Genomic DNA, 14,343 nt, shown 5'->3' with positions numbered 1-14,343 from the left:
AAGCACTTATGGCTGTAGAGCCCTTCATCATTTTCCATGCTGACAGGGTCTTCCTCAGGACTAACCCATCCCTCATGCCTAAAGTGGTGTCCAGTGTAGCTCTCAACCAATCCATTCATTTTCCCACCTTTTTCCCTAACCCACAGTACAAGGGGGAAAGGATTCTGTATGCTCTAGATGTGCACAGACAGCTCAGATTTTACCTGGACAGGACTAAATCTTTTAGAAAAGCTAATCAATTGCTAGTCAGCTTTGCTGTAGGAGCAGAAGGCAAGGCCATATCCAAACAAACAATCTCCAAATGGATAGCACACTGCATCCATTTCTGCTACAAACAACATGGGAAACCACCCCCAAAGGAGGTCAGGACACATTCCACAAGAGCAAACCTGCAGCTTTACTCAGAGGGGTCCCCACCAGGGACATCCTGGAGGCTGCAGCATGGACATCTGTTCGTACCTTTGCCAAGGATTACCACCTGCCTATCTTCTCCAAATCCAGGGTGGGCTTTGCCACCCCAGTCTTGCAGGGCATCCTAGCCAGCCCCCAGTCTTCTTGACTGCCTTCACCCTTTTCTTCAGCTTTGGGAATCCACCCATATGTGATGACTGCAACAGTGAAACATGAAGCACATAGTACAGTTGTGTACACTTACCATTAAATGTAGATGTTCGAGTGTATTCTCACTGTTGCAGTCATGGTTTCCCTCCCTCCATCCCCCTTGCTCTCTCTCTCTATTTCTCCTTACAAGGAAATTTTGGTATTTATTTTCTACTGGTGGTGTTCCTCCACCTTAACCTAACTCCCTATTGGAAGCTCCAGCTGCCTGTTTTTATATCACTGACGACCTGACATCAGTCCTGGAGCGACAACAACTGATGCAGAAATACTAAGCCTCTGGTATTCGGGCCGACTGAGGGCTACCCCTGGCAGGATAACTCAAATGTGATGACTGCAACAGTGAATGCACTTGAACATCTGCATTTATGGTAAGTGTACACGGCTGTACTTTATCTGGCACACCTACCAACTGTGTCAGATGTTCACTAGTGGTGATATCCTACAGGGTCATTTACTGTGGAATGCAGGATATGCATTGGAACCATGGCTAATGATGCCCAATAGAAATGCACACCCACCCACCAAAGAATGCCATAGTGAGGCACATGCTCAAACCAGAAATATCACAGAGCATGTGTTTGGGCTGCTGAAGTCACGCTTCCAGTTCCTAGATGCATCTGGAGGAGCCCTGCAGTGCAATCCACATACATGTACTGAAATTGCATCATCATCCTGAGAAAACAGCTTCAGCAGGGTCAACAAGAGGAAGGGATGCACATTCTACACCTACGGCAAGGTCACCACAGCCACACACAGGTGAGGAGTCAAAGGGGGATCCAGCAGCTGCTGTGCACTCATTCTCTCACACAGTCACTCTCGCTCTTGAGCTCACACACTTGCTCTCGTTCTTGAACCCGGACACTCAGTCACTCTTGCACACTTGTGCTCGCGCACACTCATCCTCTTGCAATCGAGCTCTCACGTTTGCACACACAATCTCTCTCTTGCAATTGCACTCTCCTGTTCTCACACTCTCACTGTCTCACCCACACACACTGCTGCTCCCTCTCGCAGTCTTTTGCAGACACTCTCGCACACTTGCTCATTCAGACTCACTTTCTGTGCCTTGCACTGCCTTGCACCCTTTCTTGCTGTATCTCTCACACTTACACACTCACTATTCCTCTGTTTTGTGCTCTCGCACACTCACTAATTCTCGCTGTTGCTCTCACATTCGCACTCTCTCTCTCACAGACTCACTTTATCTCACACTTGCATAATTATTCGTTCTCGCAGTCTTGCACTTGCAGTCTCACCCTCTCACGTTTGACTTACGCTGTCGGATCTTGCACTCAGTCTTACGCACTCCTGCTGTCTCTCTTGCACTCACTTTCTCCTGCACACATGCTGTCTTGCACTCAGTATTGCACTTGCACTCTCTGTCTTGCGCTTGAGCTGTCTCTCTTGCACTTGCTGTCTCTAGCTGTTGCACTTGCTCTCCCATGCACTCTCTCCCCCTCTCGCACTCACTCTTTGCTGTTGCACACTGTGTCTTGCTCTTGTGCACTCTCACACACTGTTGTGCATGTTCTCTTGCGAGTGCACTCTCCCACTCTGGCTCACAAGTGCATTCTCCCTCTCTCTCACACTTGCTCTCTTGCTTTCTCTCGTGTGCACTCAATCACACATTTTCTTTTGTGTGCACACCCTCACACTCCCACACACTCCCGCTCTTTTGCATGTGCACCCTTGCACTGCCGCTCTTGTGCATGTGCACCCTCACACTCCCACTCTTGTGCACGTGCACTCCCACTCCTGTGCAAGTACACTTTCACTCTTGTGCACATGCACCCTCACTAGCACTGTAGTGCATGTGCACCTTCTCCTGCTTGCACTCTTGATCCTGTGCGCACACATTCTCACATTCTTGTGTGCTACCTGTCTAGCATGCACTGTGGCTCTCTGTTTCTTGCATACGCTGTGGATCGCTCTCTCTCTTGCATGCGCTGTGGCTCTCTCTCTGTCTCTCACACTTGCTGTAGCTCACTTTCTCTGTGCCTCTCACACGTGCTGTAGCTCTCTCTCTCTCTCTCTCTCTCTGTGTCTCTTGCACATGCTCTAGCTCTCTCTCTCTTGCACATGCTCTAGGCTCTCTGTCTCTCGCACATGCTCTAGCTCTCTCTGTGTGTCTTGCATGCGCTCTAGCTCTCTAGCACCCGATCAAGCTCTCTCTGTCTCTCGCATGTGCTCTAGCTCTCTTTCTGTTTTTCACAAGCACTCTAGCTCTCTCACTCTCTGTCGCTCACATGAGCTGTAGCTCTTTCTCCATTTCTCGCATGCAGTCTAGTTCTCTCTCTCTGTCTCTCACATTCGCTCTCCCTCTCTGTCTCTCACATTCGCTCTCCCTCTCTGTCTCTCACACGCGCTCTGACTCGCTCTCTGTCTCTCACACGCGCTCTGACTCGCTCTCTGTCTCTCGCACACACTCTGGCTCGCTCTCTGTCTCTCGCACACACTCTGGCTCACTCTCTGTCTCTTGCACATGCTCTGGCTCGCTCTCTGTCTCTCGCACACACTCTGGCTCACTCTCTGTCTCTCTGCTTTGTTCTCTGTCTCGCACATGCTCTAGCACTCTGTCTCTCACATGAGCTCTAGCTCTCTGTCAGTCTCTCACATGTGCTGTAGCTCTTTCTCTCAACCATGTGCTCTAGCTCATCTCTGTCTCTTGCACATGCTTTAGCTCGCTGTGTCTCTCGCATGTGCTCTAGCTCGCTCTGTCTCTCGCATGCAATCTAGCACTTTGTCTCATAAATGAGCTCTAGCTCTCTCTCTCTCTCACACGGGCTTTAGTTCTCTCTCGCACACTGTCTTGCACATGCTCTAGCTCTCTCTCTGCCTTTTGCATGCGCTGTAGCTCTCCCACTCTCTGTCTCTTGCACGTGCTCTAGCTCTCTGTCTCGCACGAGCTCTAGCTCTCTCTGTCTTTTGCACATGCTCTAGCTCACTCTCTGCCTTTTGCATGTGCACTCTCTCTGTCTCTCACATACACTCTAGCTCTCTCTGTCACAAGCGCTCTAGCTCGCTCTGTCTCTCGCACACGTTCTAGCTCGCTCTGTCTCTTGCACATGCTCTAGCTTGCTCTGTCTCTTGCACATGCTCTAGCTCGCTCTGTCTCTTGCACATGCTCTAGCTCACTCTGTCTCTTGCATGTGCTCTAGCTCACTCTCTGCCTTTTTCACGTGTGCTCTCTCTCTGTCTCTCACACACACTCTAGCTCTCTGTCACAAGTGTCTAGCTCTCTCTGTCTCTCGCACATGCTCTAGCTCGCTCTGTCTCTTGCATATGCTTTAGCTCTCTCGCACGAGCTCTAGCTCTCTCTCTGATGCATGGGCTCCAGCTCTCCCTCTCTGTCTGTCGCTTGCATGCGCTATAGCTCTCTCTGTCTCTTGCAAGCACTCTAGCTCTCTCTCTCATATGCACTCTAGCTCTATCTCTGTCTCTTGCATGAGCTCTAGCTCTCTCTGTGTCTGTCTCTCGCATGCGCTGTAGCTAGCTCTGTCTGTGTCTCTCGCACACGCTCTAGCTGTCTCTCACATGTGCTCTAGCTCTCTCTCTCTCTATCTCTCGTGTGCACTCTAGCACTCTCTCTCTCTCTCTCTCTCTCTCATGTGCTCTAGCGGTCTCTCACAGTCACTCTAGCTCACTGTCTCTTGCACGTGCTCTAGCTCGCTCTCTGTGTCTCGCATGTGCTCTAGCTCGCTCTCTGTCTCTCGCATGCGTTGTAGCTCTCTGTCTCTGACTTGCTGTAGCTCTCTCTGTGTCTCATATGCACTTTCTCTCGCATGTGCTCTAGCTCTCTCGGTCTTTCGCACACACTCTAGCTCTCTCTGTCTCTCACACATGCTTCAGCGCTCTCTCTTTGTTTCTCTCATGGGCTCCAGCTCCCACTCTGTCTCTTGCGTGCGCTCCAGCTCTCTCTCTCTCTCTCACACACACACCTGTAGCATACATCCCACTTAACTTTTTTTGCCAAACGTCTGATGAAATCTGTTCAGTAAACCAGAGGTTCACACAAACAGCCCTGCATTTCTTGCTGTCATCCAAAGCAGCAGTCAGCCGGACGCATGGCTCCCACATATAGATATGTGTATATATATACACACACACACACACACACACACACACACACACATACGTGTATGCCAGTAGGGTCAAATACAGATGCTCCCATGCTTTTGTAGCTCACTGCTGCCACTTGTCCTAAGTGGTAAGTGCCCTAACTCCCACTAACCTGATCCTATTCAATTAAGCCCTCTTGCCATCAAATCCCACTAAACTTCACACTATTCTACTGCCACTCCCAAACCCTAAACTCTACTCTTGCTCCCTAAACCTAAAATCCCCTTCCCTGTCCATAAACATAAAGTTCCTCATTGCTCTCCAACTCTAAATTTCCACTTCTACTCTCTAAATCTAAAACTGCTTTCCCATTCCTAAAACATTAAGTCCCTAATTGCTCTGTAACCCTAAACTCCCTCCTGCTCCCTAAACTTAAAGCCACCCCCCTTTCTAAACCTAAATCTTATTCCCTATAATTGCCTGAAACCCTCATCTACAGTATGCCCCCATGCCATCTTACTCACTCCACTTGGCTGCCAGACTTACCTTGCTCAGACTCTACTTTTATTTTTGGGCAAGGTGTGGCAGCTCTACTCTCATTGTATGGCTGCCATATTTTGGGCCAAAAATGTATTCAAGTTTGAGTGTGAGCAGCTAGCCATGTGACATATGCGCGCACACACATGCGCACACACTTGCGTGTGCACTTACCTGAGCAGCTAGCCATGTGACACACATGCACACACATCTACATGTGCACTTACCTGAGCGGCAAGCCATGTGACACACACACGCACACACACTTGCGTGTGCATTTACCTTTAAAAGTGGGTTGTTTCATGCTTTTGCTTTCCCTTTTGACCCGTCATCCGTCAACGTCCTGCGTCTGAATATTAACTAAAATAAAAGTGCAGTCCTTTAGTAATTAGTCACAGCACAGCTAGTCCTCAGGATGTGTTCAGGCCAGGTCAGACTCCGTTCAGAATCTTCTTTATTTTCTCATTCATTTTTGTGCTTAAAGTACATAATAGCAAGAAATGGTAATACTTTGTGGCTGTACATTAATTTATATTTATATATCTGCAAGAATTGTTAGTGTTGTATGTATCGTCCAGGTAAGACTTGTTATAGAAAATGTCTTTGCAAGAAGCCCATTTTATTAAGACAGTTTATTATTGATAAGAACTTAAAATTACTTTAAACAGATGTAGAATTGCAAAAGTGCATTTATAACAAAATAAGTCAGAGCTGCAGCCTGATCATACTGTACAGTACAGCCTTATAAAACCAAAATTAAACTATAAACTGAGCATTCCAGATTAGATAGAAGAAACACTGATTCATCACAGGATCCTTCAGTATAGCTGTTGGAACACTGCAAATTTACTTTGTGTTGGACACTTGCATTATTAATGAGCCATAGGGTTTATCTTCCTGACCCTAGATAGTGCCGATAAGCGTGCATACATTGCAAGTGGGAGAATATTGTCTGATAAGAAAGAGCTAATACACGTATCACCATCAGTTTTGAATGATGAGGTTTATTACAACCAAGTTTGCATTTAATAATGAGTCTGATCATGTGGGAGAGGTTATATATACATAACGACAGTCGGGTGAATTTGCAAAGTATTCTAGAGTTGTATACACACTTCAACTGCAGAGAAGCTGTGGCATGGTCATTAGCAGAAAATGTCCTAAACACCATCAAGGTGTCTATATGTTTTCTGTAAACTAAAGCTTTTTCCTTTTATTTCATTTTGCAGATATATGGTTGATGCTGCAGATATGGAAAAAATAGAAGCTTCAAAAAATGAGTTGCACAACTTGCTTGACAAACCACAGCTGCAAGGCATTCCCGTAAGTATTTTATACTTTGAGTCCTCTATGATTTTTTTGTGTGTATCGGTTAAATGATTAAAGATATTTGGATTTAATTTAAAGCTTGTATTTCAAATTTTGCATCACAAACAAATAGCCATTTGCTAAACAAAACAATGAAAACAGACTTGGCATTAACAGTAAACATCTCTGCCCTTGAAACTTGCATTCATCAAAACAACATTGAAACCCACATTCAAAGAAAACGCATTGGGCCGGGGGGGATTAAGTTAAACTCGGGCTGTTTTCAAACCGTAGGCTCTTTGCACACATTTTTAGGACCATGCATACATGCATGTGATCTTTGATTCACTTTCCTGATTGCATTAAATTATATTCCTTACATAATACTGTACCACTTGTCAGAAAGTGTTTTAATTTGCAGTTTTGAACATTTTTCCAGAATGCATGAACTAATAATGACAAAATTGCCCATTTCAGAACATTTCAACTATAAAAGTGTACCCAAGCAAAAGAGATCTCCAAGGCATAAATGCACGCAAATGCCACTGCCCACACCACACACCACACATAGTCTTACAGCCACTAAGTCATAAACATAAACTCACCTCACCAGGCTGGATAAGGAGAATGTCATGGTTAATTGTTTGCTTGGTGCCAGAATCTGCCACCAATGCACTCAAGTCTCTCAACAGGTACTGTTATGACTCTGTCATAGTCCATGTTGGAGTGAATGACTTAAGACGTACCTCCCTGGATTATATGAAGAGAGACCTGATTGAGCTAGCTGAGTATGTGTCCCAGGCAGGTATGTCCCTAGCCTTAAGCAGCATTCTACCATCACCCAGAATGATGCCTCAATACAAACAGTAAATGATTGACTTTAACAACTGGCTTAGTTTCTGGTGTCATTCAAAGGGGATCCAGTACCTGACAGCCTAGGATGACATGACTTATAAGCCACAATGCTTTGCCAGAGATGGCCTGCAATCTCTCTCCATTGGGCTTCAGGCTCCTGGCAAAGGCTCTTGCCTCCCCCATAGTGTCTTTTTAGGCAATGCCATGAGGTCAAAACTACCAACATGAAAATTTCATCAAAATGTAAATTAAAGGTCATGCTGCTGGATGCTAGGAATCTAAACATGAAACTGCACTCATTGCAAGCATTCTTAACCCTAGAAGAAGCTGACATTTGTGCAGTCACAGAAACCTGGTTCAAAGCTGTGGAGAGCATCCCAGCTATACCAAGTTACTCATCCTATTGTTCACTCAGACCCCAAGCTGTGGGCAGCAAAACAAAAGGAGGTGGCATTGCAATATATATAAAAGACATACACACATCTAGGTTGGTCAAACAGTATGATGCACAGGAAATACTCCAGGTGCAGTTAACAATTGACAAGACCCCTATTCAAATCATAGCTAGCTACAGGCCTCCAACTCTGACTCAAAATGTCAACTCTACCTGTCTGGACCTCTTTGAATCTGTCAAGATTCAACCCTTTACTCTGATCCTGGGTGACTTTAACTATCTAACCATAGATTGGAAGAGATACTCATGCCAAAACACAAATGGCCAGAGATTCCTTGATGTCATTAATGCAAATTCCTTGAACCAGTTGGTTGACACCCCCACAAGAGGCGACAATATCTTGGACTTGTATTAACCTACATGAGTAACCACTGCAGCATCCCTACAGTGTCATCATCCTTGGTAAGATCCGACCACAAAGCAGTCACTTTCGACGTCACCATCTCCCCCGACCCCCCCCCCCCCCCAACTAGGGTTAAACAAAAAAACCTCCAAAGATGATTACAACTTCCTGAGGGAAGGGATAAACAGCTTCACACCCCCACCCCCTCCGCAGAAACTGGCACATATGTCCAAACTTGCACCAAAGTACTGTATGAACATTTATATAGCTGCATGGAATCAGGAAACTATTCAGGACGAAATCCTCCTCCTCCTCAAGGAAGAGTAAGCCTGTCTGGTGGACATCTACAATAAATAAATTCTATAATAAAAGAAAAAAATTGCTGTCCAGGACGAAGAAGGAGCAGGTTTCTAATCTGAAGCAATCTCTCCTTAACCTGAACAAGCAAATAAGAGCACTAGTGAAATCCTCGAAAGCAAACTTAGAGTCCAAACTGGCCACATCTACTAAACACAATCATAGGGCTTTCTTCACATATGTCTGCAGTCTCAAGGAAGCACCCAGACCTGCTCAGAACTGGTGGTCAAGGACACCACATACTCAAACCCTGTAGAGATAGCCAACCTGCTGACAGACAGGTTCACTGAAAACTTAACTCCTCTGTCCCCCCATCAGTAGAACAGGACATCCCCAGTACCTGTCCCCCTCCCCTTATCTCTAGGGAGAAAGTCATCACTACCCTCTCAAAGGCAAAAAATACAGATGTTCATCGTGCATACAGCTGCAGTCATAACAGATGGGCTCTCCTGCCGACAGGGTATAAAAGAACCAGTCGACCCCATTTTCTTCAGTCTTTCTTGCCGCGCAGTGCCCGAAGCAGAAGCAGTTCGCAAGTGCCGGTCGGCCAGCTCCTGAAATTACGAAATTTGGAAACCAAAGTCTTAAAAGTTGGCACTTCGTTGGGGAAACTTTTCTTGCCTCAGACCGATGTCAGACAAAGTTAATAATTGTATTTCTGGAAGCAAAAACCGATAAGGATTTCCATTCCCTCTGTATACCTTGTTTAGGCCCAGACCACGTCTCTTCTTCTCGCATTCCACAACAAACAAACCAACGTTAAGCCGGGCGAGCCGCGGGCTTCAGCATTTTTTTTATTTTGGGAAAGCATATATCATGTCGCCGGATATCCGACCTCGGTTGTCCAAAAAACGCAAAAAAGACAAGGGATCACACACGGTCCGGGCGGCCTCTACTGACTCCAAAAGTTTTTACAGAAATAATACAAGAATGGGGAAGGCCAGGCATAGATCTCTTTGCCTCCCACAAGAATCATCAATTGACAAAATTCTGCTCAAGGATCTTCCATCCAAAGGCCTGAAGAGCTCTTTCAGTTGGACATCAATGACAGTTTATGCCTTCCCACCTCTTCCTCTGCTGCCCAAAGTTCTATTGAAGACCAGAGCAGACAGACCAAAGATGATCCTCATTGCTCCGGACTGGCCAAGGCAACACTGGTACCCATTCCCCACCATAGATCCTGCCTCTAATGCTCTTCTTCTGACTCAGCACAGCTTCAAAACTCTTCACAGTCAGCTAAAAACTCTCAATCTAGCCACATGGAAGATTCCTTAGCATCACAGCAGGCCCTACTCTCCAAGGAGGTGCAGGATGTCATTTTGGAGGCCAGAAGGCCATCAACTAGAAAAAAATGGAAATGTTTTTGTGTCTGGAATGAGAAAAAGGGCCAGGACCCTGGAAAACTGAATTTACCTCAAATACTACAATATTTGGCTGAACTGCTAAGCAGTGACTTTCTCCTCCATCAAAATCCATGCCTCAGCCATTTCTGCAGAATACAACTCTGATCCACCTTTAGTCTCTCACCCTCTCTTAAGACAGTTCCTCAGAGGGGCTAAGAATTTAAGACCTCCAAGGAAACAACCAATACCTGCTTGGGATCTTAATTTCATTCTGGAAAAACTGACCTTGCCTCCTTTTGAGCCAGCTGCCTCATCAGATTTGCAATATTTGTCCTGGAAAACAGCTTTCCTTCTGGCTATCACCTCAGCTCATAGAGTTTCAGAACTACAGGCTCTCTCATGGCTGTCCAGCCCTTTATCATCTTCCATCAGGACAGAGTTTCCTTACGAACCAACCCGTCCTTTATGCCTAAAGTGGTATCCAAGGTAGCCTTAAATCAGGCCATACATTTACCTACTTTTTATCCTAATCCTCAAAACAAAGGGGAGAGATTACTACATTCCTTGGACATCCACAGACTATTATTTGGACAGAACAAAGCCTTTCAGAAAATCAGAACAGCTCTTAGGAGCTCAAGGAAAGCCAATTTCCAAACAGACAATCTCAAAATGGATAGCCCACTGCATACGCTTTTGCTGTTCCTTTCATGGCAAAACTGTACCTACAGGCATTAGAACTCATTCCACCAGGGCCACAGCCACCTCTGCAGCCTTCCTCAGAGGAGTTCCTACCAAGGATATTTTGGAAGCAGCCACTTGGAGTTCTGTGCATACCTTCTCCAAGCACTACAACCTACCATTATACTCCAAATCTAGAGCAGGCTTTGCCACTGCAGTCTTGCAGGGCATTTTGTCTCCTCCTAGTTCCACCTAGTGCCTACCTTTTTTTCGTAGCTTTGGGATTCTACCCATCTGTTATGACTGCAGCTGTATGCACGATGAACATAGTACAGTTTTGTACCTACCATAAATGTAGATGTTTCCTTCCCTCTAGGGGTATTATTTTATGGTGTATTTGCTTGCAACTACTGTTTTTTGATTATATTGTATTGCATTACTACATAATTTTATGTATTGCCTTCCTTTTGGGGGCACCTGACATCTGGGGCAAGAAAAACTGAAGAAAATGGCGTCGGCTGGTTCTTTTATACTCCTGTCGCACTGACGTCAGGGAAGAAGCGACCTAGACTTTGGAATTCGGCCGACCGAGGACCCGCCTGACGGCAGGAGAACCCATCTTTTATGACTGCAGCTGTATTAGCACTCGAACATCTACATTTATGGTAGGTACAAAACTGTACTTTTCCATGGGACCCGATAACATCCCAGTCTGCATTCTACATGAACTCAGGCATGAACTTGCAGCACCATTAGGCACCCTATTCAACCAAAGCCTGAGTACTGGCTTCGTCCCAGCCGAGTGGAGGTTAGCTACTGTCATCACTTTACACAAAGGTGGAGCATCCATGGATCCAGGAAATTATAGACTCGTCAGCTTAACTAGCCTGATCTGCAAGGCCATGGAGTGGATTATCATGGACCTCATTAAATAGGACATTGGCAACCTCCAGATACTTGATCTGACACAGTTTGGTTTTGTCAAGTGGAGGTCATGACTGTTAAATTTGGTCAACAACTTTGAGACAGTCACCAAGGCCATAGACTAGGGAAAGACAGTGCACACTGCCTACCTTGACCTGGCCAAGGCCTTCGATACTATTCCCTACTCAGGTATATTAGTTAAACTCTCTCGACTAGGCATCAATCCATATGTTACCTGATGGGTATCAAACTGGCTTACTGATAGAACCCACCTAGTCAAAATAGGGGAAGTCACCTCCAAGTAGTATACCTATAACAAGTGGTGTACTCCAGGGATCGGTCTTGGGGCCTCTGCTGTTTGGGGTATACTTCTCAGAGGTGCAGGCCAAATCTAGTGGGCTATGGTTGACCACGTTTGAAGATGACTGCAAGCTGGATGCTGTTATCAATTCCCGTAGTGATGTGGTCATCCTCCAAGAGGATCTCACCCAAGCAAAATACTGGTGCCAGAAACATGGCCTCAAACTGAATGCCAAAAAATGCATCATCATCCCTTTTGGGGGGAATGACTTGCCCACAAGTTATCACATTGATAATAAGGCAGTAAGCACGCAATCGGTCGTGAGGGACTTGGGAACCCAGGTTGATGGCAAACTAACTTTTGACCACCATATTGCCACCATTTACGGAAAGCTTTCTACATGGCCCAACTTATTAGTAAGGGTATCTCATCCAGGGACAAGGTGGTCATAACATCCCTGTATTCTTTCCTTATAAGACCGATTATTGAATACAGTGCCCCTTTCAGCATGTACCTTGCAAAGCACATGCAGCAGCTAGAGAGACCACAGAGATTCCTCACTTAGAGAATCCAGGGCCTCAAACATCTACCCTGCACAGATAAGCTAATTGCGTTGTCCCTCTACTCAGTCTCCTGCTGACTCCTCAGAGGTGACCTCTGTCTGGCATACAAAGCAATCTCAGACCCCACCCTGATGGGACTGATGCATATCCGCAGGTCAAGCTCCTCTCGAGTAACCCGCATGCCAGACCTCAGTCTAATCTGTGACATCAATAGGACTTGTTGGCAGAACAGATTTGTGTCCCAGAGATTCCCCATTTTGTGGAATAGACTCCCTCTCCACATAAAGAAGAGTACCTCATTAAACCTTTTTAAGTGCAACTTGGATAACTGGATGGGGAACAGAAAATACACCGCTGGGATTCCACATATGTCCCTGCTGGACAGTGGCATAGGGTGCTGACTTGTTGAAACATGGGTTAAATTCTTGGGTAGGCTTGTAAGGGCCTCAGGGCCAGTAGCCTAGTAACTTCCTATGAAAATGGCCACTCCAAACGTCTGTCATTACATCCACCAGCATCAGTAAATATACACAATCTCAGCAGAGGTAAAAGTCATCTGAATAATTCCACATTAAAGAGATCTGTAACTAATGAAGAGGTTGCTGCTAGCAAACAACTTTAAATTTCAGTGTTTCATCTACAAGTTCAGTGCCTGATGCCCTTGATGAATAAATTGCCTATGTGACATTTAAAAATGGTAAGCTGGTAATATTGCAATAAGGAATGCAAGGCAAACCAACAACAAGTTCATAGTTACTAGGTATGTCATCCAAAGGAGGACGCATTCAGGACTGCAGAATCCCAGCCTTCCCTTAAATTGCAATACAGTGTCCGCAATCCATCTACATGGTATGGGAGTAAACCCACAGCCTTCTACACCAAAGGCAAGTATGCTACCTGTTGTGGTACTAGCACTGCTTTCAAATTCTATGGCACAAGCATTGAGGACCATTTGCCAAGGAAAACAGTTGCACAATGAAAACAGATGTGGTATGAGCAGTAGTAAACTCCACTTCTGTTGAATCTCAGCACAGCTCCTTGTGGTATCCAGCAGAGTTCCTAGAGCAGCAGAGACCAGAAAAGACAACTTTCCAGATTCTAAGTATTTTTTTTCTGCATTTTTGACCTTTTGTGCCTTTCGACGACTGTTTCTGCCTATTTTATAGAGTTATTACCTGTTTTTCCTGTTTTTATAAGCTTGATTTGTTTGTTGCACTTCCTAGTTTGTTTGCTTAAAAGTTAAACTACAGGCTAATACACTCAAGTGTACTAGCTTTTGATAGCATTTAATCGAAAAGCAAAGCATTTATTGTGTTTTCTGTCCTATCTGTGTAAAAAACTTGTTACTAAACAAAAAAATATTCTTGTTTTCCATACTTTCCTGAATAGTTTGTTCCAGTGATCAGATTTTGCTGATCCCTGGGCTTTGTCCTGGTTCCTGTACTCCTCCATTTTTCTTGTTTGGTCAGGGGGAAGTTTCTTTACTCACCAGTGAGAGTGGGGATTACTGAGCTGCCTGTTTGTCCCCAGAGGAGTGGTTTAAGACAGTAACTTGTAGTTCATTGGCCATTTTGGGTCATTTCCTGCTTTTTCCAGCCCCCTGCTATAAAGCACGCTTTTTCTGGCTGTAGAGAACTCAGCACAGCTCCTCGTGGTATCCAGCAGAGTTCCTAGTGCAGCAGAGACCAGAAAAGACAACTTTCCAGATTCTAAGTATTTTTTTTCTGCATTTTCGACCTTTTGTGCCTTTCGACGACTGTTTCTGCCTATTTTATAGAGTTATTACCTGTTTTTCCTGTTTTTATAAGCTTGAATTGTTTGTTGCACTTCCTAGTTTAAGTTTGCTTAAAAGTTAAACTACAGGCTAATACACTCAAGTGTACTAGCTTTTGATGGCATTTAATCGAAAAGCAAAGCATTTATTGTGTTTTCTGTCCTATCTGTGTAAAAAACTTGAAAAAAAACAAAAAAATATTCTTGTTTTCCATACTTTCCTGAAT

General features: G+C 45.1%; 1 protein-coding gene across 1 annotated transcript in view; it reads left to right on the top strand.

Annotated features, from left to right (window-relative positions):
• LOC122815907 (ADP-ribosylation factor-like protein 8A) overlaps window positions 1-14,343 on the top strand; it is a 372,940-nt gene that overhangs the window by 248,444 nt on the left and 110,153 nt on the right. The window contains exon 4 of the mRNA XM_044088757.1: window positions 6,447-6,540. Within this exon, the coding sequence (XP_043944692.1) occupies window positions 6,447-6,540 (94 nt within the window). The remainder of the gene's footprint in view (window positions 1-6,446; window positions 6,541-14,343) is intronic.

Source organism: Protopterus annectens, chromosome 11.part0 (assembly GCF_019279795.1).
Source record: "Protopterus annectens isolate FY-2018-M chromosome 11.part0, PAN1.0, whole genome shotgun sequence".
Taxonomy (NCBI): Eukaryota; Metazoa; Chordata; order Ceratodontiformes; family Protopteridae; genus Protopterus; species Protopterus annectens.
The sequence above is the reverse complement of the archived record's forward strand: the minus strand, read 5'-3'. Positions and strand labels throughout refer to the sequence as shown.